Source organism: Eleutherodactylus coqui, chromosome 13 (genome assembly GCF_035609145.1).
Source record: "Eleutherodactylus coqui strain aEleCoq1 chromosome 13, aEleCoq1.hap1, whole genome shotgun sequence".
NCBI lineage: Eukaryota > Metazoa > Chordata > Amphibia > Anura > Eleutherodactylidae > Eleutherodactylus > Eleutherodactylus coqui.
In genome coordinates this window covers 22,914,685-22,940,323 of record NC_089849.1, presented here as the reverse complement: position 1 = coordinate 22,940,323, position 25,639 = coordinate 22,914,685, and the positions used below count along the sequence as shown (strand labels likewise).

The 25,639-nt window shown below is 43.2% G+C and overlaps 1 protein-coding gene across 1 annotated transcript in view; it reads right to left on the bottom strand.

Annotated features, from left to right (window-relative positions):
• LOC136587335 (translational activator of cytochrome c oxidase 1-like) overlaps positions 1–25,639 on the bottom strand; it is a 53,107-nt gene that overhangs the window by 20,868 nt on the left and 6,600 nt on the right. The window contains exon 4 of the mRNA XM_066585903.1: positions 3,135–3,312. Coding sequence (XP_066442000.1) covers positions 3,135–3,312 — 178 coding nt within the window. The remainder of the gene's footprint in view (positions 1–3,134; positions 3,313–25,639) is intronic.

Below are 25,639 nucleotides of genomic sequence, written 5' to 3'. Positions count from 1 at the left end.
CTACAAATATCTGATGGGCTGCTATAGTGCAGAGGGATCAGCCCTATTCTCATTTGCACAAGGAAAGACTAGAAGCAATGGGGTGAAACTGAAAGGGAGCAGACACAGATTAGATATTAGAAAAAGTCTTCAAACAAAGGCTGGACAGGCATCTGTCTGGGATGTTTTAGTGAATCCTGCGTTGAGCAAGGGGTTGAACCCGATGACCCCGGAGGTTCCTCCCAACTCTACCATTCTACATTTCTAAGCAGCATTAAATTAAACTATCTATTGGAAGGCATGGTGTTAATTATAACATGGCGGGGACCTGTAAGGATGGCCACACATAGTATGACTAATAATTTCAGAACTGAAATGGTAATTGTGACAACTTCATGACAGAGAATTATGTTGGTTTGGCAGCCCCTTGTTTGCATTTATTGGCAGGTGTCAGTGTATACCCGTCACCTCCCTCCCTTATATTTTGACTCTCTCTGGTACCGATTCCAAGCAAACATCTCTTATTGTATGGTGGAATAATGAAGACAAATTCTCTATAGATCTTTTGTATATTTATTATTAATGCATAAAAGATGTAATTATCAAGCAGTGAATAGAAAGGAGTAGATATTGGTGATTCCACTCTTCAGGCCTTGGCTTACTCTTCTGTTGCTTCTGGAAATCTAGGTCTAGATCACACAGAGGTGACGTTTTCCTGAGTTCCTTTAGGATGTTCTAACTGTAACACACCAGGTTCAGCCTTAGGCCTTAGTCAGACGGGCGTTTTTTCGCGCGATTTGCGCATGCGCATGCGATTCGCGCATATATAGAACCAATGGTTCGCTATGGTATCGGTCACATGTCCGCTTTTTATGCGGATATGCGATAAATTATAGGACACGACGATTCGCAGATCGCGCCTATCTGCATTCGGCGTTTTATGTGCGCACCAAAATCATTTTTTTCGCCGGTCAGTCTAAGTTTCATGCGCATTTTGATGCGCACGGCGATTTTTCTCCGGTCAGACGGGCGTTTTGCTGTGACGATTAACGCGGCTAGGTGCAGATTTTTCCCGCGATTTTTCGCCGCCGGTCACGCGATTTGCGCATGCGACATGCGATGCGCAAATCGCGCGAAAAAACGCCCGTCTGACTAAGACCTCAGGGCGTACTGTTTGTTATGTCCGATGGGTGAAGGAGCTGCTTCCAATATCAGCAGCTTTGCTTTGTCATTGTTGATACGATATCCAGGAAAAGGTCTCATACCTGTGACTAGTTTATAGAAAATGACGCCAATAGCAAAATAGTCTACCCCACGTCGTTGTTCCTTCTCCTTCACCATTGCTGGAGCTGCGTATGCAGGTGTACCTCTACACCTGTATTTGGATTTCTTATATCCACCCAGTACTACAGCGATGCCAAAGCCTGTTATTCTTACATGGCCGTCTGCAGTCAGAAAAATATTCTCTGTCTTCAGGTCCCGATGTATAATGCCTTTCTTATGCAAGAACTCTGTGCCGCAGATCACTTCTGCTGTGATGAATTTTATTGTGGTGGTATCAAGAGCAAAGTTATTAAATATAAAATGATCAAGGTTTTCTCCATTGGCCGATTCCATCCCAAAATAGACAGTTTAGCGTGTGGAAGGTGGAAAGACCATGAATAAGGTACGGACTCTCATGGGATAGTTTTAGGATATGGCGCTCTATGTAATTGAACCTGGTCCATGTGAGATTCCCTTTGGCTGAAGCTTTAATAGCAACGCATTCCTTTCGGATGGGGTTCCTCCAAACAGATATCACTTGTGGTGGGTGTTTCATCATGGCTACTTTCGCTCTGGAAGGGTTTGATAGGTGTGTGGAGCTCCTCTGGTGTCTCCAGTTATAGAGCACAGTAATCAGATTTAGAGTCTCTACTGTCGCTCTGAGTGATCTTGGCAGTTCTGTATAGCTCCTCTGGTGTCTCCAGTTCTAGAGAACAGTAATCAGATTTAGATTCACTGCTGTCGCTCTGAGTGATCTTGGCGGTTTTGTAGTGGTGTCTCCAGTTCTAGAGATCTAGAAGTTTTCTCTCTCTTCATTGGTGTTTATGATGTGACTTTCCTCCTTAGATAAAACATCTGTTTATAGGAAACAAAATAGCACATTAAAATATAATGGCTGCCTGCCATTGTGATGTCACCCTGTAAACTGCCATCGTGATGTCATCAACTATGGTGAATGCCGTCAGAAAGAAAATATACACATTGCTAGAATTGGACTTCTTTGTTCACCCCGTATCCAAGATACAAATTGAATAAAAAGTGATCAAAAAGTCCTGTCTATCCCAAAATGTTAATAATAGAGTTGAGTGAACATACTCTGTCAAGCTTGATGCTTGTTCGAGTATTAGCGTACTCGATGGTGCTCGTTACTCGAACGAGCATCAAATAGCTTTTGGCTCCTCGCCCCAGCTTTTGGCTCCTCCCCGCTGTGACATGCCTGTTTGGGTCCCTCCCTGCGGCATCACGCGTCATTCGAACATTTTTGGTCTGGCAGGAAGGGGAAGGGAGGGGAGAGAGAGAGAAGAAGAAACACGAACCAAGAAAAGATTTAAAAAAAACTCGGGACTCAGCGTCCCACATAATGCTTGAGTCTCCCATTATAGTCAATGAGGTTCGTTACTCGAGTAGAGCTCTCGGATTTTACGAAAAGCTCGACTCAAATAACGCGGACCCGAGCATTTGGGTGCTCACTCATCTCTAGTTAATAATAAAAACTGCAAGCTACCGCACAAAAAAAGGGCATCATGCAATATGATTGACAAAAAAATAAAAAAAGCTTTGGGGGTCAGGAGATGGCGGCAGAAAGCATGTTTTTGTAAACTTATTTCATTTCTTGTACAACATAAAAAAAGAAAAACTACAAAAAATTTGGTATCGTCGTAATCGCCATACTGACCCACAGAATAAAGATAACAAGTAATATTTACTGCACTGTGAACATCGTAAGTTCAAATCCCCAAAAATGGCACAATTGCATTTGTGTTCCTCCACCTCATTTGCATACTTGTATTTTCTCTCTCTGCAGTTTCCATTTTTCATTGCGCTTCTATATATTCAATAAACCCCAAAACTCATCCTTGGCGTTCCCTAAATAGGACACCTTGTTAACCCACCTTGTACACATCCTTCTCCTCCTCCTCGTCCTGCGTCTCCTGCACATCCTCAGCTCCGGCCTGTATCGCCAAGTCAATAGTCTGCTCCATTCGCAAGGGTTTGCCATCCTGATCTTGGGATTGGACGATAACTACCCCCTTTTTGTCAAAACAATGCAGCGCATCGGTGTGAGTTCCTCTGAAAACCATAAAGAGAAGAGGCGACATTGTTGCTTTAATGTGAAAACTCATAAACTAATCCTGACAGCCATAAGATAAAGTAAGATGGACCCGCCCAGCCATGTAAAAAGCCATTAAAGGTCCAAATTGTAACATCTTGGTACAACCCCTTTCCCGGACACTAAAATAACAGTGGGGCGACCTCTCTGCATACAGTGCGGGCGTCAGCTGTTTACTACAGCTGACACCCGCGGGCAATAGCCACGATCGGTCATTCCGCTGATATCGGCCATTAACCCTTTAAATGCCGCTGTCAATTGTGATCACGGTATTTAAAGCCCCCAAACGATGCTCAGGGGTCCCGTACGCCCCCCCCCCTCCCCGCCGTGAGATCGGGGGAGCCGTGCAGGTGTCATGGCTGCCGGGAAATCATTCCCGTGGTGTGGCTTAATAGGCTGCCTGTCAGAATGCAGTATGACGTAATGCTATAGCATTACATCATACTACAGGAGCGATCAAAGCATCGCATATTGCAGTCCCCCAGAGGAACTTAAAAGTTAAGTGAAAAAAAGATCAATTAAGTTTTTTCATTTATAAAAAAAAGTAATAAAAGTTTAAATCACCCCCCTTTGCCATATCTGTAAATAAAAAATCTAAATCATTAAATAAAAATACATATTTGGTATCACCGCGTCCGTAAAAGTTCGATCTATCAAAGTAGTGCATTATTTTTCCCACACGATGAACGTCGTCCGAAGCAAAAAAAACCCGCCAGAAATGCACTTTTTCAGTCACCCTGTTTCAGAAAAAACGCAATAAAAAACTATCAAAAAGTCTTATGTGTTCTAGTACTATCTGAAAATACAGGACATCCCGCAAAAAATGAGCCCACACTCAACTACGTCGACAGACAAATAAAAAGGTTATTGTGCGCACAAGATGACCGCAGAAAATAATTGAAAAAAATTAAATGTCTTTGAAAAAAAAAAAGAGTAGTGCAGTAAAAAAAAAAAGCTATACAAGTTTGGTATCCTAGTAATCTTACCGAGCCATAGAATAAAGTTATCACGTCATTTTTGTTGCAGTTTGTGCGCCGAAGAAACAAGACGCACTAAAAAGATGACGGACAGTGTTTTTTTTTTTTCATTTTTCTCCACTTAGAATTTTTTAAACGTTTTTCAGTACATTATAAGGTACATTAAATAGCACCATTGAAAAATACAACTCGTCCCGCAAAACACAAGCCCTCATAGAGCGACGTCGATGGATAAATAAAGGAGTTAGGATCTTTTTAAAGGGGTGAGGAAAAAACGAAAATGGAAAAAAAAGGGCCACGTCATGAAGGGGTTAAGAGTTAATTTTTCTTCCCTAGTGAGGTTTTTGCTGATTTTTTTCTTTTTATTATACATATTAGTGCGCTCTTGTAGGGTGTTTTTATAAAATCATTCTAGATGTGGACTCTTTTGACTCTACTGGATAAAATGTACTTATTGGTTGGAGTTCTGTTGTGATGGGTGTGTCTACATTAAATTCTATGGTGTTTTCAGTTTTAGTTTTATCATCATTAATGAAAAAATATCTATTTTGGGTGAGTTTTTTGACATAATTATTAAGATCCACAGATAAATCAAACATAGACGAACGTGTAGTTGGACAATACGAATGTCCTTTAGATAGTAGATCTGTTTCTCCTCGTTTCAGTTGTCTACTCGATATGTTGAATATCCCCATTTTTAATGCTTCTTCGTTTGTTACTTCCTCATTCGGATTGATGTTGTTCGTCTTTCATTCGCTGGCAGAGTGCTTCTTTTTACCTCCTCTCTTCCCTCTTTTTCGTTTATACTCTTTCTGATGATTGGTGTTTTTTTCAGTGGGGTTTGAAAAAAAATGACTGATTTTCGATCTGGTTACTGGGGGAGTAAATCTTTGTGTTGTGATTTTCTTTATCGGTATTGTATCTGCTTGTAATCTTTGTGGGGATCGTTCTTTGGGTTGAGCACCTAAAAAATAATTTATATTTTCCGTTGATTTGTTATGGATGCAGTTTCTTTTGTAGATTTTATTTTTTCTTATCCTTTTTCTTCTTTTTCTGATCTTTTATATTTTTTTATTTCTTCAAAGTTTGCGGGTGAATTTATTATTGGTAAGTTTAGAAATGAAGTTTCTATATTTTCTATTTCTATGGGGGAAGTATATGTGAGCGGAGGAAGTTGTGAGGGGACAATATAGTTTTGGACATTTCTTATGTTTGGTACTTCATCATCCTTTTCATTGTTTTTCTTAGGATTTTTTATATTAGTATCGTGTTTATTTGTTATTATTGCTGCATTTGTTCTTGTTTTTTCTTCTTGTGACATTTCTTTACTGCTTCTATTAAATACTCTGGTCTCCCCTGTCCAATATGTCATTTTCTTCTAAGTGGTTCTGTTCATGCTTTTCGTTCTCTTGTCTTAAATCTTCCCTTGATATTTTGCCCTTTTTAATCTTTTTATACTAGTAAGGAATAGAGATGAGCGAACGTACTCGGATAGGCACTACTCGTCCGAGTAATGTGCCTTATCCGAGTACCGCTGTACTCGTGCAGAAAGATTCGGGACGCTCCGCTGCTGACAGGTGAGTCGCAGCGGGGAGCGGGGCAGAGCGGCCGGGAGAGGAGAGAAAGATCTCCCCTCCGTTCCTCCCCGCTCTCCCCTGCAGCTCCCCGCTCCGCAGCGCGTCCCGAATCTTTCTGCACGAGTACAGCGGTACTCGGATAAGGCACATTACTCGGACGAGTAGTGCCTATCCGAGTACGTTCGCTCATCTCTAGTAAGGAAAATATTTGTGTTTATAATCATCATAATCCCTTTTTAATTTCCCAATCTGTTGAAAGATTTTGGGTAGTTCAATATAATTAGAGTCCTGCAATTTGATTGTCATATTATTTATCTCGGAACACGATATTCTGTTCATGATACATTGAGACATTAGTGTTTCCTTTTATCAATTAGTTTATCCAACATTACTGATGTGAACGTTTGTAGCATAGATTGCCATTCCCCTGAACATGTTTCATCAAGAGGAAAAGCCGATCTATGTGGGATTCTGAGTCCTCTCAGAGTCAGTTGGTTGGACACATCATTTTCAGCATTAACCAATCTATGGAATGCCTCCAAAGATCACAATAGAGTCTTCTCAAATGTTTCTTTTTATATGCTGTTGCATCATATGTGTTTATCTCTTCTTTCGTAGGCCAAAAATCTCTCAATGACTTGGGAATATCTGAAGTACTGATCTCTTTCAGGTCACTTCTCTGTTGATCAACTGCACTGCAAATTCTCACTGGGATCCTTTCCCATTCTTGCTGTAATCTGTCCTGGTGTGCATGAGTCGACATATTCTAAAAATAATCTGATTCACCCAATATCCAGAAGACCGTAAATTCAAACATAAATATTAAATCAGAATGTGCCTCAGGCTATTTTACATATATCAATTATAGTGGAAGCGACTATGTAACTCCCCTGGTGCTCGAAGTGTTAACCCGTTTGCCTGTGAAAACCCTCTGGCACGTGTTGTTACATGTTGGCTTTAAGAAGTTTTATTTTCGTCCACTATCTCCTTGGTAGAGGAGAAGTGTCCAGGGTATCAAAGCCAGTTCAGGATTATCTCTATATGCTATTTAAAACATACCCGCACCACATACATTGATACCCAACGGCTTTAACCTCTTAACGACCGCCCCATCGGGAAACTACGTCCTCAGTAAGTGGGCTTTAATCCTAGAGGACGTAATTTTATGCATCCTCTTTGGATTGATGCCCACTTGCCTGAGGACGTGACAGCTCCATGCTGTCGGTGCCCGCAGGTAGCTGACAGCATGGAGCTGTCATCCCAGGATGCGGGCAGTCACCCCCGGCATTGCGATCGGCGCTGTCCAATGGATAGCGCCGATCGCAAAAAAGTAAAGAAAAGTGCGTAAACAGTTAGGTATTTAGCTGCCCTGATGGATCGGATCCATCAAAGCAGCTGAAAATTCTTACATGGCTTGTCGGTGGCGTCCCCCGGAGATCGGGTCTGTGAGCGGTCCCCGGGCACGCAATCCCATCGGATAGCGGCGATCGCGAAAAAGTTAAGAAAAAAGTCAGTTTCACCTCCCCTCATGGATCGGATCCATGAGGGGAGGTGAAAATACTCACCTAAGTCCTCCCCGATGTCCCGGGACCCGAATCCCCGTCTGCGCATGCGCGCCCGATGATTGACATCGGGCGCGTGCACAGACGGGCTCGAGCCCCGGGAAATTTAAAATCCCTCTGCTCTTGGCTGCCATGTGTAGCCAGGAACAGAGAGATTATACCGGGGACATGATCACTGTTATCCAATGGATGACAGTGATCATGTAAAGTTAAAAAAAAGTGTAAAAAGTTAAAAAAAAAGTTTTAAAAAGTTAAAAAAAACTTGCGTTTCATCTCCCCCCACGGATCATATCCGTGAGGGAGGATGAAATGACGTACCTAAGGCCCGCGGATTTATCCGCGGACCTTACCCCAGCTTCTGCACACACGCCCATCGCCACAATGGCAGACGCATGCGCAAAAGCCGTGGATTGCCAGGATAATTTAAAATCTCCCTGCTCCTGGCTACAAAACTGAACCGAGAGCCTGGAGTTTTCACGGGGGGCCGCGGTGAGCGGTTCCTCGTCACGTGTTCGCCGTTATCCAATGGATAATGGCGATCACGTAAAAGTAAAAAAAAGGTGAAGCTTCATCTCCCCTCATCGATGCGATCGGTGAGAGGAGATGAAACTTTTTACCAGAGGCCTCCATATTTGCACCCCGACGCGATCCTCCTCCGTGAACTTTCCCGGATCCTGCGCATGCGACCGCCGGCAAAACAGCGAACACATGCGCAGGAGTGGGGGAGCACAGGAAATTTAACCAACGGTTGCCGAGAGTCTGGCGCAGTGACGGGTGGCCTCGTTGAGTGGTCCCCGATCACGTGATAAAAAGGTAGCAATCTACCTTAGGTCGGTCTCACATGACCGGATAGGAATTACAGATTCCGCATGCGTCTTATCCACGGTAATACGCAGATCAATCGCATTTGATTACACAATTCCGCTCACATTAGCAGGTCGGAAATGCGTAATCCACTCGCAGAAAAGAGAACGCAGCAGGTTCTATTTTACCGCGGATATCCGCAACATAGACCCCATTGTGCTCCATGGTCGCAGATATACCCGCAGCCCATACGCAACTACGTTGTATACGAGCTGCGGTTACCCGCGTCATCGCTAAGTGACAGTGCGGAAAATACAAACAACAAAAAAATATATATATACTGCGCATGACCGCCTGTGTGAGTAGGCAGTTATGCGCAGTACAATAGGCGGCCGTATGCAGGGACACAGCCGGGCTCACCGCTGGGATCCGCTGCGGGCTTCCGCAAGCGGATTCCACCTACGGCTGCGTGAGCCCGGCATTATTCAGACCGCTACCTGTAATACGCAATTTACAAGAAGCCCCGGGAACGTTCGCCTTCCTGCAGTTCCAGGAGCAGCTTGTTGAGCGCCTTCTGTGTGAGACCGCCGCACCTCATCAAGCTTACGGAGACTCACAGAGCGCCACTTTTTACACCCCATACCCACCACTGAGGTCAAGAAATGACCCCCAAAAAGCATGAGAGGAGGGAGGATACACGGTTTTATTGCCCCATGTACCCATCCCAACCAGCCTCCGTAATTACCCCTGTCTTCGGAAATACCACACAGTTCACATTATTACTTTTATCTAAGATTTGAGGAACGCCGAAAAGGGCGCGGAGGGGAGGGGAAGGGGGATTTTTAGGGAGTCAATTTTTATTCCGTACAAATGAACAATGGGGCCTGGGATTTATTCAGTTGTGCCCTGCAATCCAACGGGTGTTCTCTGCATTACAGGCCTAACCATGTGTCCTATAAGTAGATTAGGGCCACAATGGGTATGTTTTTGAACACGGGACAAATGGGGGGATCCATTTTGGGGTGAAGGTCTTCATTCCTATGTAAACTGTACAAAAAAAAGTTTTTAAATTGCCAAAATTAGATTTATTCAAATACTGTGGGGTCAAAATACACAGTACACCCCTAGATGAATTCATTAAGGGGTCTAGTTTTTAAAATGGGGTCATTTGTGGGGGTTCTCTATCGTTTTGGACGCTCAATGGCTCTACAAGTGGGCAATGGGGCCTGGAATTTATCCCGTTGTACCCTGAAATCAAACGGGTGCTCCTTCCATTATAGGCCTAGCCACGTGTCCTGTAAGTAGATTAGGGCCACAACAGGAATGTTTCTGAACACGGGACAAACAGGGATATCCATTTTGGGGTGAAAGTCTTCATTCCTATGTGTGCTGTACAAAAAAAACAGTTTTTAAATTGATACAAATGCCAAAAAAATGAAAATTGTAATTTTTTTCCTACTGCTTTGCTTAGATTTATTCAGAAATTGTAGGGTAAAGATACACAGTACACCCCTAGATTAATTCGTTAAGGGGTCTAGTTTTCAAAATGGGGTCATTTGTGGGGGTTCTCTGTCGTTTTGGCCGCTCAAGGGCTCTACAAGTGGGCAATGGGGCCTAAATCACCTTCATGCTAAATTTCTGTTCTGAAAGCCACCGACTACTTCTTTCATTTTGGGCCCCGTTGTACATCCTGACAAAAGATTAGGGCCACAATGGGTATGTCTCTGTACATGGGACAAACAGGGGTATCCATTTTGGGGTGCAAGTCTTCATTCATGTGTGTGCTGTACCAAAAAAGCAGTTTTTAAAACGACAGAATTGCCAAAAAAAACGAAAATCACATTTTTTTCCTTTTGCTTTGCTTGAATTCATTCAAAAACTGTGGGGTCAAAATGGGCAGTACACCCCTAGATAAATTCGTTAAGGGGTCTAGTTTTCAAAATGGGGTCACTTGTGGGGGTTCTCTTTGGTTTTGGCCACTCAAGAGCTCTACAAAAGTGCTATGGGGCCTAAAACGCCTTCAAGCAAAATTTATGTTCTGAAAGCCACCGACTACTCCTTTCATTTTGGGTCCCATTGTGCATCCAGACATAAGATTAGGGCCACAATGGGTATGTTTCTGAACACGGGAGAAACGGGGGTATCCATTTGGGGGTGTAAATCCTCATTTTCATGGGCAATATAGGAAAAAAATATGTCTTTAAAATGACATATTTGCAAAACTATGAAATTTTATTTTTTCTCCTCTAAATTGAATTAATTCCTGAAAAAACTGGTAGGGTCAAAATACTCCTGGCACCCCTCAGTGAATACATTAAGGGGTGTAGTTTTTAAAATGGGGTCATTTGGGGGGGGGGGTATCTATTATTCTGACACTCATGAGCCTTTGCAAACTTGGCTTGTTGCAGGAAAACAAAGTGTTCCCTTAAATGCTGAAAAGTAATGTTAAATTTCTACGTCCTATAAATGGTTAAAAAAAAACACAAAAGTTTTTCAAGTGTGCATTCAGAATAAAGTAAACAGATGGAAATATATATCTTATCAAAAATTTGTACAGCATGTTTGGACATATTTGAGATGTTACAGTTGAAAATTTGAAAAAAATGACCATTTTTTTCAACATTTTTCCAATATTGGTACTTTTAATAAATATACACAAATTATATCGGTCTCTTTTTACAACCAAAATGAAGTACAACATGTGGCGAAAAAACAATGTCAGAATCACTTGGATATGTAAAGCCTTTACGGAGTTATGCTACGTTGAACGACGCATGTCAGATTTCCAAAATTTGGCTCCGTCACTAAGGCGCAAACAGGCTTCGTCACTAAGGGGTTAATGAAGTTTTAGAAAAAATATATAAAAAATCATAAAACATTTAAATATACCGTAACATAATATTTTAAATATATTTTTTCATATTTATGATGGTTAGTTGTTATTAATATGTCCTATAAAATGCTTATACATATTTTATAATGTTCGTGTTTAACATAATTTTAGATGATATATGATCGGTTTCCAGCAATTTATCTAATATATTGTTAGATTGTTCCAGAAAACGGTTTTCATGAATGAATTTATAACAATGATAGAAATAATTCTACTTTTAGGCCGCTTGCAGACGGCCGGGTCGGATCCGGCTGCGAGAATTCTCACAGCGGGGCGCCAACCCGAGTGTCTGCAGAGAGCAGCACAGCACTCATCCGCTCCTGCAGCTCAGGCTCCTTCATAAGCCCTTCCCTGAAATGCCATTTAAAAAAGTGTATTTAAAAAAAAACAAAACTCACCTCCCTTCAGCTGTCAGGGCTCAGCCGCGACTTCTGGCGCTGTCTCTGGCTCTGTAGCTCTCTGCCATTAGCAGCCGGGGATTTAAAATCCAAGCCTGCTGGTAGCTCTAATTGTGATTGGCTGACTGCTTCAGCCAATGGGAGGGGCGGGACGGGGGCAGAGCCAAGCGCTAGGCCTTAGCTCCGCCCCCATCTCGCCCTTTCCTATTGCAAATAGTGGAGAGGGGCGGAGAGGGGGCAGGAGCTCAGTTCCTGCTCCTGGCTCTTCCATCCTCCCCCCCCCTGCAGACAAGGACACCGTATATCGGCCCGGCGTGAAAACCGAGCCGATATACGGCCGTCTGAGATAGCCCTTAAGAGGGATAGAGGAGTGATCAGATAAGCAGGTGATCGTCTTTACTCATTTCTAGAAACAAGACCCCCATATGTGACAATCAGAGAGCAAATATGCTCTCCGATTGATAGGTGGAGTTGGTGATAACATAAGCAAAAGTTTCAGTTATCCCTTGCCTGGGACAGAAAGGAGAATCACATATGTTGTGTGCTGCCTTCTCCCAGCCTCTACCTCTTCTGCTCTATACATAGACTGAAGTGACATCAATAAATTCAGTATTGGAACTCTCACTTCAAATGGTCGTAGCTCAGTCTTTTTGGTGCTATAGTCAAGCTTTTGGTTGGCCTCAATTTTAAATCCAAAAATGTTGGATTTAAAAAGAGACAAAAAGCATGAACAGAGCTGGGGCCATCAAGTTAGGGTGTATGTGTGGGATACAAGTTTGTCAAGTTTATCTACATATTCTAATAGAGATGAGTAAGGATTTGGCGCTCACTGGAAGGATACTGAAAAGTGTAGTAGGTGAGGGGTCTTGATTGCCAGGTGAAGACGTATATTCCTAGGTGCTGTAAACAATCTCATAGGAGAGAGCGGCTAGAGGGAAACTCCAATCATGGCATGAAGGAGGAAGATATAAATGAAATAAAAGGAAAAAAACCTCAGCGCTCGCACCGTGGAATAGGTGGAAATAGAATATACTGAAGAGACTAAAGTTATATCACTTACTTCAAGGAGGCGCCTTTAGGGTAGGCGCCTCCTAATCCAAATAGGCGTATCAAATATGGTACCGATCAACAATGATGAACAGGTTCCACGATTTTAATAAAATAAAATAAAATAAAAATATAATACACAACGCGTTTCGGCCGCACGGCCTTTTTCAAGTGTCATCAGAAATGCACTTTTTCAGTCACCCTGTCTCCCAGAAAAAAACGCAATAAGAAGCGATCAGAAAGTCGTATGTATTCCATATTGGTACGAACGGAAACTACAGAACATCCCGAAAAAAATGAGCCCTCACTCAACTACGTCGACAAAAGAAAAGTTATTGTGCGTACAAGATGACCGCAGAGAATAATAGAAAAACATAATAGAAAAAAAATAAAAAGAGTAGTACAGTAAAAAAACACTATACACATTTGGTATCGTAGTAATTGTACTGACCCATAGAATAAAGTTATCATATCGTCTTTGTTGCAGTTTGTGCGCTGTAGAAACAAGACGCACCGAAAGTTAGCGGAATGTGGTTTTTTAAAAATTTTTACTCCACTTAGAATTTTTTGAAAGTTTTCAGTACATTATACGGTACTTTCAATAGCTCCATTGAAAACTACAACTCGTACCGCAAAAAACAAGCCTTCGTACACCGCCGTCGATGGATAAATAAAGGAGTTACGATTTTTTTAAAGGGGGGCGGACGAAAATGGAAAAAAATAGGGGGCCACGTCATTAAGGGGTTAAAGCTGTGGGTGATTTTTAAAAAATTGCTGCAAGTGTGTTTGAGCACACAAGCACAAGGCCCGCGGCGCGAATCCAGCCCACCATGCAGCAAACCTAACGGGCATTCAACTCTCCCCGCCTGCAGTTGTGGTGTGGCAGTGCAGAGTCTGTGACCGCCATCCTGTACGCAGCGCAGATACCGAGGTGAGAAGTCAGCGGTCACAGAATCAGCAGCGGCTGCTGTCGCCACCGTATCGGGCCTGCAGTCAGGGTAAGTTGAGGCGTGTAGGGATACTGCCATGCAGGGGGGGTCACTATTACTACTGGGAGTACTATGGGGGTCACTATTAGTGCTCATTCACACGGACTAAAGTGCATTTTGGTGTAAATATGCTGCGTACTTCCGGTCCGTTTACAAACAGCTACCAGCCGACCATTGCAGCCAATCAGAGGCCACAGCAATCATGTGCTGTTCCCCTGGCATCATGGCTCCCAGCATCTGAGCTGTGATGCCAGGAGAAGGGAACATGACTGCTGCGACCTCAGGAGCGCTCAGGTAATAGCCGTTCTTAAATAAAGACGAGGAGGACCGTGGAAGCTGCAGCGCTTGATCGCCGGAGGAACAAGTAAGCGAGTATGGCTGCTATTATTGTTTTACCATATTTGCAGCAATTAAAAAAAAAATTTGGCCGCACCCAGACCTTCCCCTTCACGGGAAAACCCTTAGTGCCTTAGGCCTCGTTCACACTGGCGTATGCAATAACAGTCCGTAAAAAATGCACCGCTGTTACTGTGCGTGTTACTTGCATTATTGCTGCAGAGGTGCATTTTTTAAGTCCATGATGCATCTGTTTTTCACGCTTGCAGAAAAAACAAAAAACAAAAAGAAAGCAAGAAAGTCCAAGTGATGTCGGGGTGGTTTCACATCTGCGCTCGGGTTCCACCCTCCTTCTTCATTCTTCACAGAAGGGGAAATCAAGAATTAAAAACAATCACAGAAAAATGGCCGTTACTTACTGACTGAGGAGTGCATATAGATGTATCCTCCTCTCACCATGCAGGTAGCTGACTGCCAAATGGAGGAGCCAATAACACCTGTGCAGGAGACCGATGAGACAACCACTCACATTGCCTCCTGATAATGAGGGGGGTGGATGCTTGGCGTATACTCCCACACATAGTGGTGTGAGGGGTTAATTCTAGATTTTCCCTTGTCTTAGAAAATACATTTAATTTCTTTTTCCAAATTCACTTCTTTTCTGTTTGTTCTCGCTATATGACCCTGAATATGTTCCCATATGCCTTATCAGTTCTGTCCCATGGTCTCCTTCCTTGAGAAGCTCACTCCCTTCTAAAGAAGCCTGTCCAAGGACATTATGTTTTGATACAGTTGTCACCGGGCATGTATTGTTCCTGTAAGAAATGTCTTTGAAAGATATATTGTTCACTAGCGTACCCGTCGCGCGTTGCTGCGAAGACAGACATACATACATACATTCGTTTTTATATATCTAGATAACAACCAATCACAGCGCAGCTTTCAAGTAACCTCAGCGGTATAATATATAACAACCCATCACAGCACAGCAGCTTTCATGTTACCTCAGCAGTATAATATATAGCAACCAATCACAGCACAGCTTTCATGTTACCTCAGCGGGATAATATATAGCAACCAATCACAGCACAGCTTTCATGTTACCTCAGCAAAATAAGAAATAGCAACCAATCAGAGCACAGCTTTCATGTTACCTCAGCAGTATAAGAAATTGCAAAAAGTAACAGCACAGCTTTCATTTTACCTCAGCATTCTCAATATCCAGCAATTGTCTTGCGAAACGTTCGGCGGATGCATCATTTTGTAGTTGAACACTCATCCCGTTGCTCGTAATGCCTTTTGCTTTCGTGCTTGAGATGGAAATCAAACGATCTTTGTCTGGGGGGCATAACTGTCGACGATGCTCGCAGGATAGTTGTACTATGCCAGTAATCTTCCCAGGAGTGTACTCAACAACTTCACAAAGTTTCATGGCGATTAGATGAATGGAGTAGTAGCGCAAAAAGGACAGACAGACAGACATACATTCCTTTTCTATATATATAAAATTGAATGTATGTCTGTCTGCCAAAGTTTCATGGCGATTAGATGAATGGAGTAGTAGCGCAAAAAGGACAGACAGACAGACATACATTCCTTTTTATATATATAGATGACATCAGGAAGTGAGAGAATTAGATTCCATACGTAAAATTTGGACGCTAATTCTTTGGTGCTTAGAATTGAATAATCGAGTTGGGACCCATTAACTTTTCCTATTTATGACATAAGCAGTGCTTGTGCCAAATTTCAAGTTTCTATGACATTGGGAAGCGAGAAAATTAGATGCCGTATGTAAAATTTGGACGCTAATTCTTTGGCGCTTAGAATTGAATAATCGAGTTGGGACCTATTAGCTTTTCCTAATTATGACATAATCAATGCTCGTGCCAAATTTCAAGTTTCTATGACATTGGGAAGTGAGAAAATTAGATTCCGTATGTAAAGTTTGGACGATAATTCTTTTGCGCTTAGAATCGAATAATCGAGTTGGGACCCATTAACTTTTCCTATTTATCACATAATCAGTGCTCTTGCCAAATTTCATGTTTCTACGACATCGCTAAGTGAGAGAATTAGTGGCAGTGATGGAAATCAAACGATCTACGTGGGGGGGGGGGGCATCACTGTCGATGACGCTCGCACGCGCGCCATTTATCATAGCCACGCAGACACAATGCAGCTTTATAGAACATGTTGGGGCATGTTCAAGGGCGTCCGATGTTGATGACATCACAATGGCAGTTATGACATCACAAAGGCAGTTATGACTTGGGGCATGTTCAAGGGTGTCCGATGTTGATGACATCACAATGGCAGTGATGACATCACAATGGCAGTGATGACAGCACAATAGCAGGTGGCTTACTTATTCGATCTACGTGGGGGGGGTCGTAACTTACGATGACGCTCGCGCGCGCGCCATTTATCGTAGGATAGTTGTACTATGCCTATAATCTTCCCAGGAGTGTACTCAAGAACTTCCCAAAGTTTCATGGCGATCGGATGAATGGTGTAGTAGCGCATAAAGGACAAACAGACAGACAGACATACATTCAATTTTATATATATAGATTAAAAATCTGCAGATGTTTAGTAGCCTTGAGCATGCGCAGTAATCAAATCATTACGTCAGCAAACTTCTTCTATAACTTCTGTAACTCTGTGAATAAACTTTCACTTCACTCATGACAACCCTATGGTGGTGTATGTGGCTGTCCATTTGTGTCATCTGAGTACTCACATCTTAATATTAATTCGGAAGCAGACAGCATCAGCTTCACGGACGGTTTGACCCTAACATTACTTGGCCTACCAACGAGGGCCAGAAATTAACTCCTTACCTGCAGCCAATACCTGCCGACCCTGCCTGCCGACCAGCTGGACCAGAGGCCACGGGACCCCAGATCTACAAAACACCGGTGTAAGGTAAGCCCTTGACTTACCACTCTAGATCTGAGTTCCCCTGTCTTCAAGTCACGTGTCGTCAGACGGTTTGTTGCTGCATGTTTATAGGATACTTCTGCCTGTTATTTACGGTGTTCTTGGTAACCGTGCTAGACGGAAGAACCCATATGTGTATATTGCCATGCTGTCTGCTGCAAGCATTGAACTGATAACTTTTTGTTGTACTTTGACTGCCGCACTCATTTTCTTAGCTGTAATTTGTTATAAGATTACAAAAGCCGCGTGTAGAGGCAAGCCGTGGTCTCCTCACTCTCCATAAAAAAAAAAGTCTATGTGACAAATAAGTGTCCTGCCAGCCGCGGACCTGGCAGAAGGGACTAAAAGGTCTTTGTGACCGCCAGATTTACCCAGAGGACGCTTTGTGCATCCTCACTACTCTGTGATTGTGGTAAATCAAAAACGGTAAGTCCAATTATTAGTATGGGGTCCGGACAGTCTAAGACTTTCTTGACCCCTATTGAGATAATTAGGGAGAGAGAGGGGGAGGACATTTATAGGCAAGCCTGTAAAGTCTACAAGCGGATAGGGCTTAGAAAAGCAGGACTTTTAACTATGAGTTCTGGTGGCAGTACGAAACAAAACACATGAAAGCTATCAAAGACGCCGGTCTAGATAAAGGAATAGAGGCCATAATCAAATATAGTAGAAAGGTAAACGTAGAACGGTGGTGGGAAGGATATATATATATATATATACACCCTTGTAGGTAGAAAGGAAAACACTGGAATATATACATTTACATAGGTATAGTTATATGCCTTTCTTTTTATGTATACTAACTTTATTCTCATTTGTACTAACTCTATGAAAAAACTTAATACGTCGCCTTATACCAGATATGCCAAAGGCCTTGCCAGGTGAAAACAAAATGTATCTTAAAACCCAGCAAAGGAAGAACCAGACACAAGGACGCGTAGTTGGCTGTTTTTCCAGAGGCGCCGTAGCAAGATATCAAGATGTTCAACTATGCATCTGAACCTTCACTGTTTCAGGCCGGAAATCCGGACTTCCCATATATGGTTATGAGCCCATCACCCCTTGCTGGTGATGAGACAAAGGGTATAAGATCTCATGTAATCTGAAATAAAGCGGGAAGCGCAGTCATGTCCCGTGTGAGAAACGATACCAGACCTCCGTGTGGTGTTTTCTTCTTATCGCCGGCAGCGGGGCAGGTGGGGTGGGCCTGATTGGTGCTGTACTTAGAATTACCCTGACAAATGGTGCAACCAACTGGGGCGACAAAGCCAGAGCCTACAACGCATTCCACCCGGATCCACGCCACGGAAAAGCCGTCCTGCTGCAAACCGAGCCTGATCAACTCACAGAACTCCAGGTAAGACCAGCATATATTTATGTTGTGTTTTACGCTGAGAGTCTTGCAGCAGGACTGACTATCTGTGGTTTGTGACCGGATGGGTTGGGTTAAGAGTTCTACACGGTAACTCGTGTGGGCTTCGGGTTTGCCGTCATGGACCACTGACCGTGATATGCGCACCAATAGGTCACCCAGAAACTAGTCTGTAGTTTATTTGTACTTTGAAGTCCGTAGCGTTTTAACGATAGTGAAGGTTGTTTGTTGTATCTGCAGAAGTTTTTTTTTCTCTTTTTCTTTTCATTTGGTCTCACAGAAGAAGGAACCCTTGTTTATTTTAGTTGTTGATGGTTTAGCTAAGGAGAGGGAAGCACTCTGTGAGATAGGTCCCATAGACGAAGGAACCCTCCGTTTTAGTTTAGTTTAGTTGTTGATGGTTTAGCTGAGGAGAGGGATGCACTCTTTGGGACTGGTTCCATAGAAGAAGATGCCTTCGGTTGTTTTGCCATATATAAGGGGCTGACAATTCGGGTCAGAAGGATGCACTCTATGGAGCGTGTTATTATTATTATTGTTGTTGTTGTAATATGCGTAAGACCTTATTAAAGAAGATAGAGCCCCTCAAGGGCTGCCGCCGTGTGGATGAATTTGTAGAATGTAAGAAAACTTATGAAAATGTGTGACATCGACCCGCACGGTAGATTACAAAAATGGTGTCTGGGAGGGGAGGTCTTTAGGACCAAGAGGCGCCTTGGAAGATCAAGGTTTGCTAGAAAGTGCTGGAGGAGGAGGAGAGAGAGAGACAGTCAGAGAAAGTTGTATGTACACATTATTTGTTTAAGAAAGTATCCGTAAGTGAAATGTTGAAAAGTACAGTAAGTGATCAAGAGGGCGTCAGGAGAGTGTCTATTGAAGGTTATATTGGCAGTTAGGTAGGGGAGAGAAATAAGGGGAACAAGCAAAGTCGAGAAGAAAGTTACAATGCATGTGATTTGTTGGCAGAGAGAAAGAAGAAAAGGTGTATAATACAAGATAGATAATAGATATGGATATATATGTGTGTATATATGTATATACTGTATGTGCAAATAGTTAACTGAGCTTGCTTTTAGAAGAGAAGGGTTTGTTGACATGTAGCTGCGAGCTTGTGTTTAGTTTTCAAGGTCAAGAGATAACGAAGCGACAGAAAATGCAATAATAACCCTGGATAATATCTCTGCTTGCTGTAAAGGAATGAAGGCTTGAAATGAATTTAATTAATTATACCGTCTTAGTAGGCAGGAAATACAGCAATTTCTAAGGTATATTCTTACTTATACAGGGTTGAAAATGAATGTTGCAAGGTCCCAGCATATGTGTTAATTATAAGTTCAAATGCAGGGAATAGTTAAGCTAAAACAATTAAGTCTGTGTTTCATATTCGTAGAGAGATAAGACATGTTTTGAAAAGGTGGGGGCTTTCAGACTTCACTTTTTGTTCAGGGTCAAATACAGAGAAAGAAAGACGAGGGGGGCTGAAAAATACCCACGTATTCTAAAATACTTCAGCGTTTAATACAGCATATAATAGCTTCAGTAAATAAGAAAGATAGAATGTCTCAGTCACTCAGCAAACTTTTTTCCACATAATTTGTCAAAGATAGCGCTCATTCACAATCTCATCTCAATAGAATCATGTACTTTATAACATTACTCACCTCAATGTTTTTCAACTGATGTATGTATGTTTGTCACACTGTTTTGTCTGTGCATCTGTATGTACTGGTACACCTTCAATAGGGGGTGACGGAGCAGACTTGAGCGCATGAATGGATGAGAGTTAGTGACCCCCCCCATGCATGGGACTTTGCTTGGTTGAGATGTGGACGTGTAGACTGTACAGCTGAAATTAAGCTGAGAAGTAAGACGCAAGGAGCCAATATCGAAGGGGTGGAGCTAGATGATGTAATAGTACGTAATGTTTCATCCCTCTTCTCGACAAGGGAGGGGGTGAGGATCTTGAGCAGCTAGTAAAAGTTTTTGTTTTGTTTTTTCTCCTGTCTCAAATTTGATAAGACATTGCAGGCAGGAACAGACTAATAATGAATTTGCTTAAAGGGATATCACATTTCAAATATTAATAGGTGTTTATAGATTATTCTGCCCTGATGTAACTCATGTGTCTGTTATTGGTGGTAGTATCTTACAGGCCTTATCTGCATCCATCAAATCTTTTTACAATGTTGTACTAACTTGAACCCGGCTACTATTTCTTCCAATTGCGTACCCGGGTTCAAAGGGGGGGAGCAGAAGGCATAGGTGATCTAGGTATTGCAAATCAGCCATTTTTAAATTTATTTTTTTGCAAATCATCAGCCATTTTTAAATTTTTTGCAAGCCATTTTAAAATTTTTTTTTGCAAAAAAGGTTCTGATCTTTTTCAAATAGAATACCAGCCTGATTGTCTAGCAGTGATGCAACAGCAACAAGAAAATTTAAGTTTTAAAAAGTTACTGAAAGCCCTTGTTAATAATGCATATTTTGAGTTGTTTTTTATAGATGGTACCAGGGTGATTGACGACTCCACACTGGATATACAGTGGTTACACAACAAGATGTCCTAAAAGCAGAATGTCTCCACATGTCGCAGTACAAGAAGCGGAACTAAAGGCACTCACGGAGGCGTGTAGAGTGGTAGAAGGTAAGACGGCAACCCTTTACACTGACTCCCGGTATGCATTTGGCATAGCTCATGATTACGGCCCAACATGGAAGGCCAGACAGTTTTTTACCTCAGCAGGACAGCCAATTAAGAATGATGCAGCGGTGCAGAGTCTCATGGAGACCCTACTTCTACCTGACAAGGTGGAAAGCTCACACCAATTCCTACACCGGAGAAGCGAGAGGCAACGCCATCACAGGCCACACAGCAAAAGCAGCGGCCCTTAAGCCGTGGAAGAAAGAAGAAAAGAAGAATTTAACAATAACTTTGGACTTTGATATGAACTTGGACTTTGATAAAAACTTGGACTTTGATAAAAATTTGGACTTTGATATGCTAAAGACTTTACAGTTACAAGCCAGCAAGGAAGAAAAGGAAAAATGGACTAAAAAGGGATGGTGTATGGTGAACAGTCAACAGCACTTGCCCACCACGATCCCTGTGCCCCATGATGGCCCAGCTGACGCACGGAAAGACGCACCTCTCAAAGCAGTAATGATGTCAACGCTTGAACAAGGACGGGTGGCTCCTTGGTTTTCTGTAGCTGCTGCATCATTTGTCCAATTTTGCATGATCTTTGCCGTAAAGCAACAGGGCAGAAGTAAAATTTGCCACATAACACTTGCCAGGGCCACTCTACCCATTTCAGAGATTGCAAATTGGCTACACTCAGCTCCCACCGGTTGGGAAGCATGAATATGTGCTTGTCGTTGTTGATTTCTTTTCAGGTTGGAGACCTACTCTGTTACCAAAGTAAATAAGCAGGTAATCACACAGGAGCTCATGAACGAGGTAATCTGCAGATACGGGGTACCGGAAGTGATTGAGTCAAACAAAGGTACACACTTCACAGGTGAAATAATGCAACACATCATGTCTGCTTTGGGTATATTTCAGGCTTTTCACACACCCTACCATCCGCGGAGTTGTGGGAAAGTAGATACAAAAGGCAATGAAGAAAATGGGCAAATCTTGAATTGAGTGTCTTCTATTAGTTTTTCTTTTTCTAGGAGGATACATGCCACAGTAGCTGAGTTTGGGAAATGATTTTCTTGTTAATTTTGTCATAGGCCTCTCTAAGGAATTGTCAATAATGCATTCTGCAGTCTCTGCTTTTCTCCCAGGTCCTACAGATGAGTGTCACTATCTGAAACTAGGTGACAGGGTCTATGTGAAAAAGTTTGAGCGAGAAACCCCGTTTGAATGTCCTTACAAGATGTTGCTTACCACCCCAACTGCAGTCAAGCTGAAGGAAAGCCCACTTGGATCCACACTTCGCACTGAAAAAACTAATGATCCTGCATATCCTTTACATGCTATAATGTGGTACAATTCCTCTAACACACACCTTTGACTACTGTACACTAGCCCCCTGTTTCTGGGATCAGAACAAATTAATACAATCAAATGTGCAATATGAATCCTACACTGAGGGTGAGAATCCAACACCGCATCATGCTAAGAGAGACATTGACGCTCAAGGTGGTAACTTTGATCCACATGTATACATAGATGCAATAGGAGTGCCAAGGGGGGTGCCAGATTAATTTAATTCTAGAGATCAGGTTAAAGCAGCTTTTGAGTCCTTATTTGCTATTGTCACTGTTAATAATAATGTAGATTGGATGAATATCTATTACAATCAGCAGAGGTTTGTAAACTACACCAGGCATGCTTTGAAAGGGTTAGCTGACCAGTTAGGGCCCACTGCATCCATGGCTCTAGAGTGGCCCTGGATATGATTTTAGCAGAAAGAGGTGGGGTATGTAATTTCCTGTATGTGTATTATCCCTTTGATCAAAAAGAGTATGAGTAAGGGACTGGATAATGTGACCAACGTTTCCCTTGTTTGAAAAAAGATGAAGAGCCAGTTCCGATAATGCCAACCAGATACGTTACCAGAAGAATGGAGAAATTTACTAGTACTGCGCCTGCCCCGGTCTCATAAGATGGACTGTCAGTGGACTTCCCATTTGCCTAGGGATAGTGCAGAAGACCTTAGGTTCCGGCGAGGGCACACCCTGCGGGGTGTTAACTCGTACAGATAGAGGGTATGGATGCCCGGAAATGAGCCCAGGGAATCCATGGCCTCCCTTTGAGGTGAGGTAGGGATCCCCCCTCCTAGGAGTAGGGACTTACGGGCAAGTGGAGAAACCCTGACGCAAGGGAGAGACGACCGAGGAAGAGTGCAAGGTCTGGTACTTGATCTCCATATTAAGTTTTTTAGGGGGGTTTGAGAAGGATATATGTGTATATATATATATATATATATATATATATATATATATATATATATATTACACCCTTGTAGGTAGAAAGGAAAACACTGGAATATATACATTTACATAGGTATAGTTATATGCCTTTCTTTTTATGTATACCAACTTTATTCTCATTTGTACTAACTCTATGAAAAAACTTAATACGTCGCCTTATACCAGATATGCCAAAGGCCTTGCCAGGCGAAGACAAAATGTATCTTAAAACCCAGCAAAGGAAGAACCAGACACAAGGACGCGTAGTTGGCTGTTTTTCCAGAGGCGCCGTAGCAAGATATCAAGATGTTCAACTATGCATCTGAACCTTCACTGTTTCAGGCCGGAAATCCGGACTTCCCATATATGGTTATGAGCCCATCACCCCTTGCTGGTGATGAGACAAAGGGTATAAGATCTCATGTAATCTGAAATAAAGCGGGAAGCGCAGTCATGTCCCATGTGAGAAACAATACCAGACCTCCGTGTGGTGTTTTCTTCTTATCGCCGGCAGCGGGGCAGGTGGGGTGGGCCTGATTGGTGCTGTACTTAGAATTACCCTGACAGTGGGATTGTGAGCCGAGGAAAGAGGGCGTACTTGTGTATGCATCCCCGGTGCCCGATCCAGCCAGAATGTACCCGATCTTACCAACCGCAAACAGCTCTGACATTCTTCCTGATTATCAGAGTTGTACTGCTACAGCTCCACCACAGGAGTCCCAAAGAGGAAAACCTTATTGGGATTGCCCCAGGTGCGGACAACAGAACCCTTCAAGCCGAAACACCTGTACTGTCTGTGGGACTCCTAGACCCCACAAACAAGAGCTCTACCCGATTACCTTCGGAGTAGAGCAGTCCTCCACTCGCCGCGTCGTGCCAACTGCATCAACTGCGCCCGCGGGGGAGAATGGAGAAGAGGAAGCTGCTTCGTCCACTTCTCAACAGTCACCCCCGCAAGAAGCTGAGACAACAGTCTACAAGAATACCTCGGCCTGGCGCCCCTGGAGCGTGACAGAGCAAATGGCCATATGCCAGCAGCTGCCTGATCCAGAGGCTGAACCAGCAGCGTTCCATCGTAGATTAGAGATAATTCAGAAAAACTATCAAGCAACATGGTCTGATTTGTCATCACTACTACACATAAAGTTACCTGAGGGATTGTATTCCACAATCATCTCAGAAAGTGGTCTAGACTACCAAGTCCCCGGTAACCTTATAACCAGTGAGAGCGGACAAGAGTTCCTCACACGGTTAAAGCGTTGGACCAGTCAACAAAATAAAGAAAAACAAACAGCTTTAACTATGTGTAGACGGGAAAAGAATGAAACCGTTGAATGCTATTTTGGCAGACTAGAAACAAAGGCTAGAGACATGGGCCTCACCCTCTGTGCAGATGAAGTGTACTACCCAATGATGTGTGAAGCGTTCATGCAAGGCATTGGCCCATCATTGGCAGACAAATTAAAAGCATGCACCACCGACTGGCGACAAGCCAAACCAAGAGACTTGTATAAAAAGGCAGTAGGGTTTGCTATGGATGAGAAGCGCCCTGCAGTGGCGGTCAAATACTATAGCAACCAGGGGGGGAAGGTGCAGCTCCAAGACAAACCCAACAAAGAAACACGCAAGTGTTACAACTGCGGCAAGACGGGCCACCTGGCCAAGCATTGCCGCTGTCCCAAGAAACCTCGTAACCAGGAGACGGACCAGGGCGCCAATCCCAGCAGCAACGATGCGCCGCGTCGCCCAAATCCGTCCCAATGAAGTTCCGGCAATCCCGCCCCAGTGTCCCTATTGGAAGCAGAAGACAGAGGCATCCAGATTTTCGAGCCTGTTTCCATAGGAGGGGGGGAGGTGCCTTTCCTCATAGACACTGGGGCTACCAAATCCTGTATCAGCTCACGGGTAGTACAAGATCTTAACATTCCTGTCTCCACAGATACTCAGACGGTACAAGGGGTTTCAGGAGTGCCAATTCAACTGGCAGAAACTGAACCCCTAGAGGTTATGTTTAAAGGGTCGCGATGCCTCACGCGCTTCCTTGTGCTGGAAGGTCCTGAAAGCATATTAGGAACTGACGTGATGGGACCCTTGGGGTGCTGTATCGAACTTCACCCGTCCGGTGAGGCTCGTATACACCCCAGGTCTGAAAGCCACCCGACTTTTTGTCGGATGGCAGCAGACCTAGTGACACCTCTCCGTTTTCACCCTCACACACACAGAGGAGCAAGCTCTTAGTATCGTTCCTTCAGGCCTTTGGGCCACTAGCAAAACAGACCTCGGTAGACTGTCAGTCCCACCAGTAATGGTTTATCTAAAAGAAGGGGAGAAAGCCCCCATGGTCCGTCAGTACCCCCTGGCACATGCCTAGGAAGATGCCATTGCAGACACCGTCTTTTCTTATCTTAAAGCCCTTAAGTAATGTGTCTCCCCAGCCAATACCCCTTTGTTCCCCGTTAAGAAGAAAGG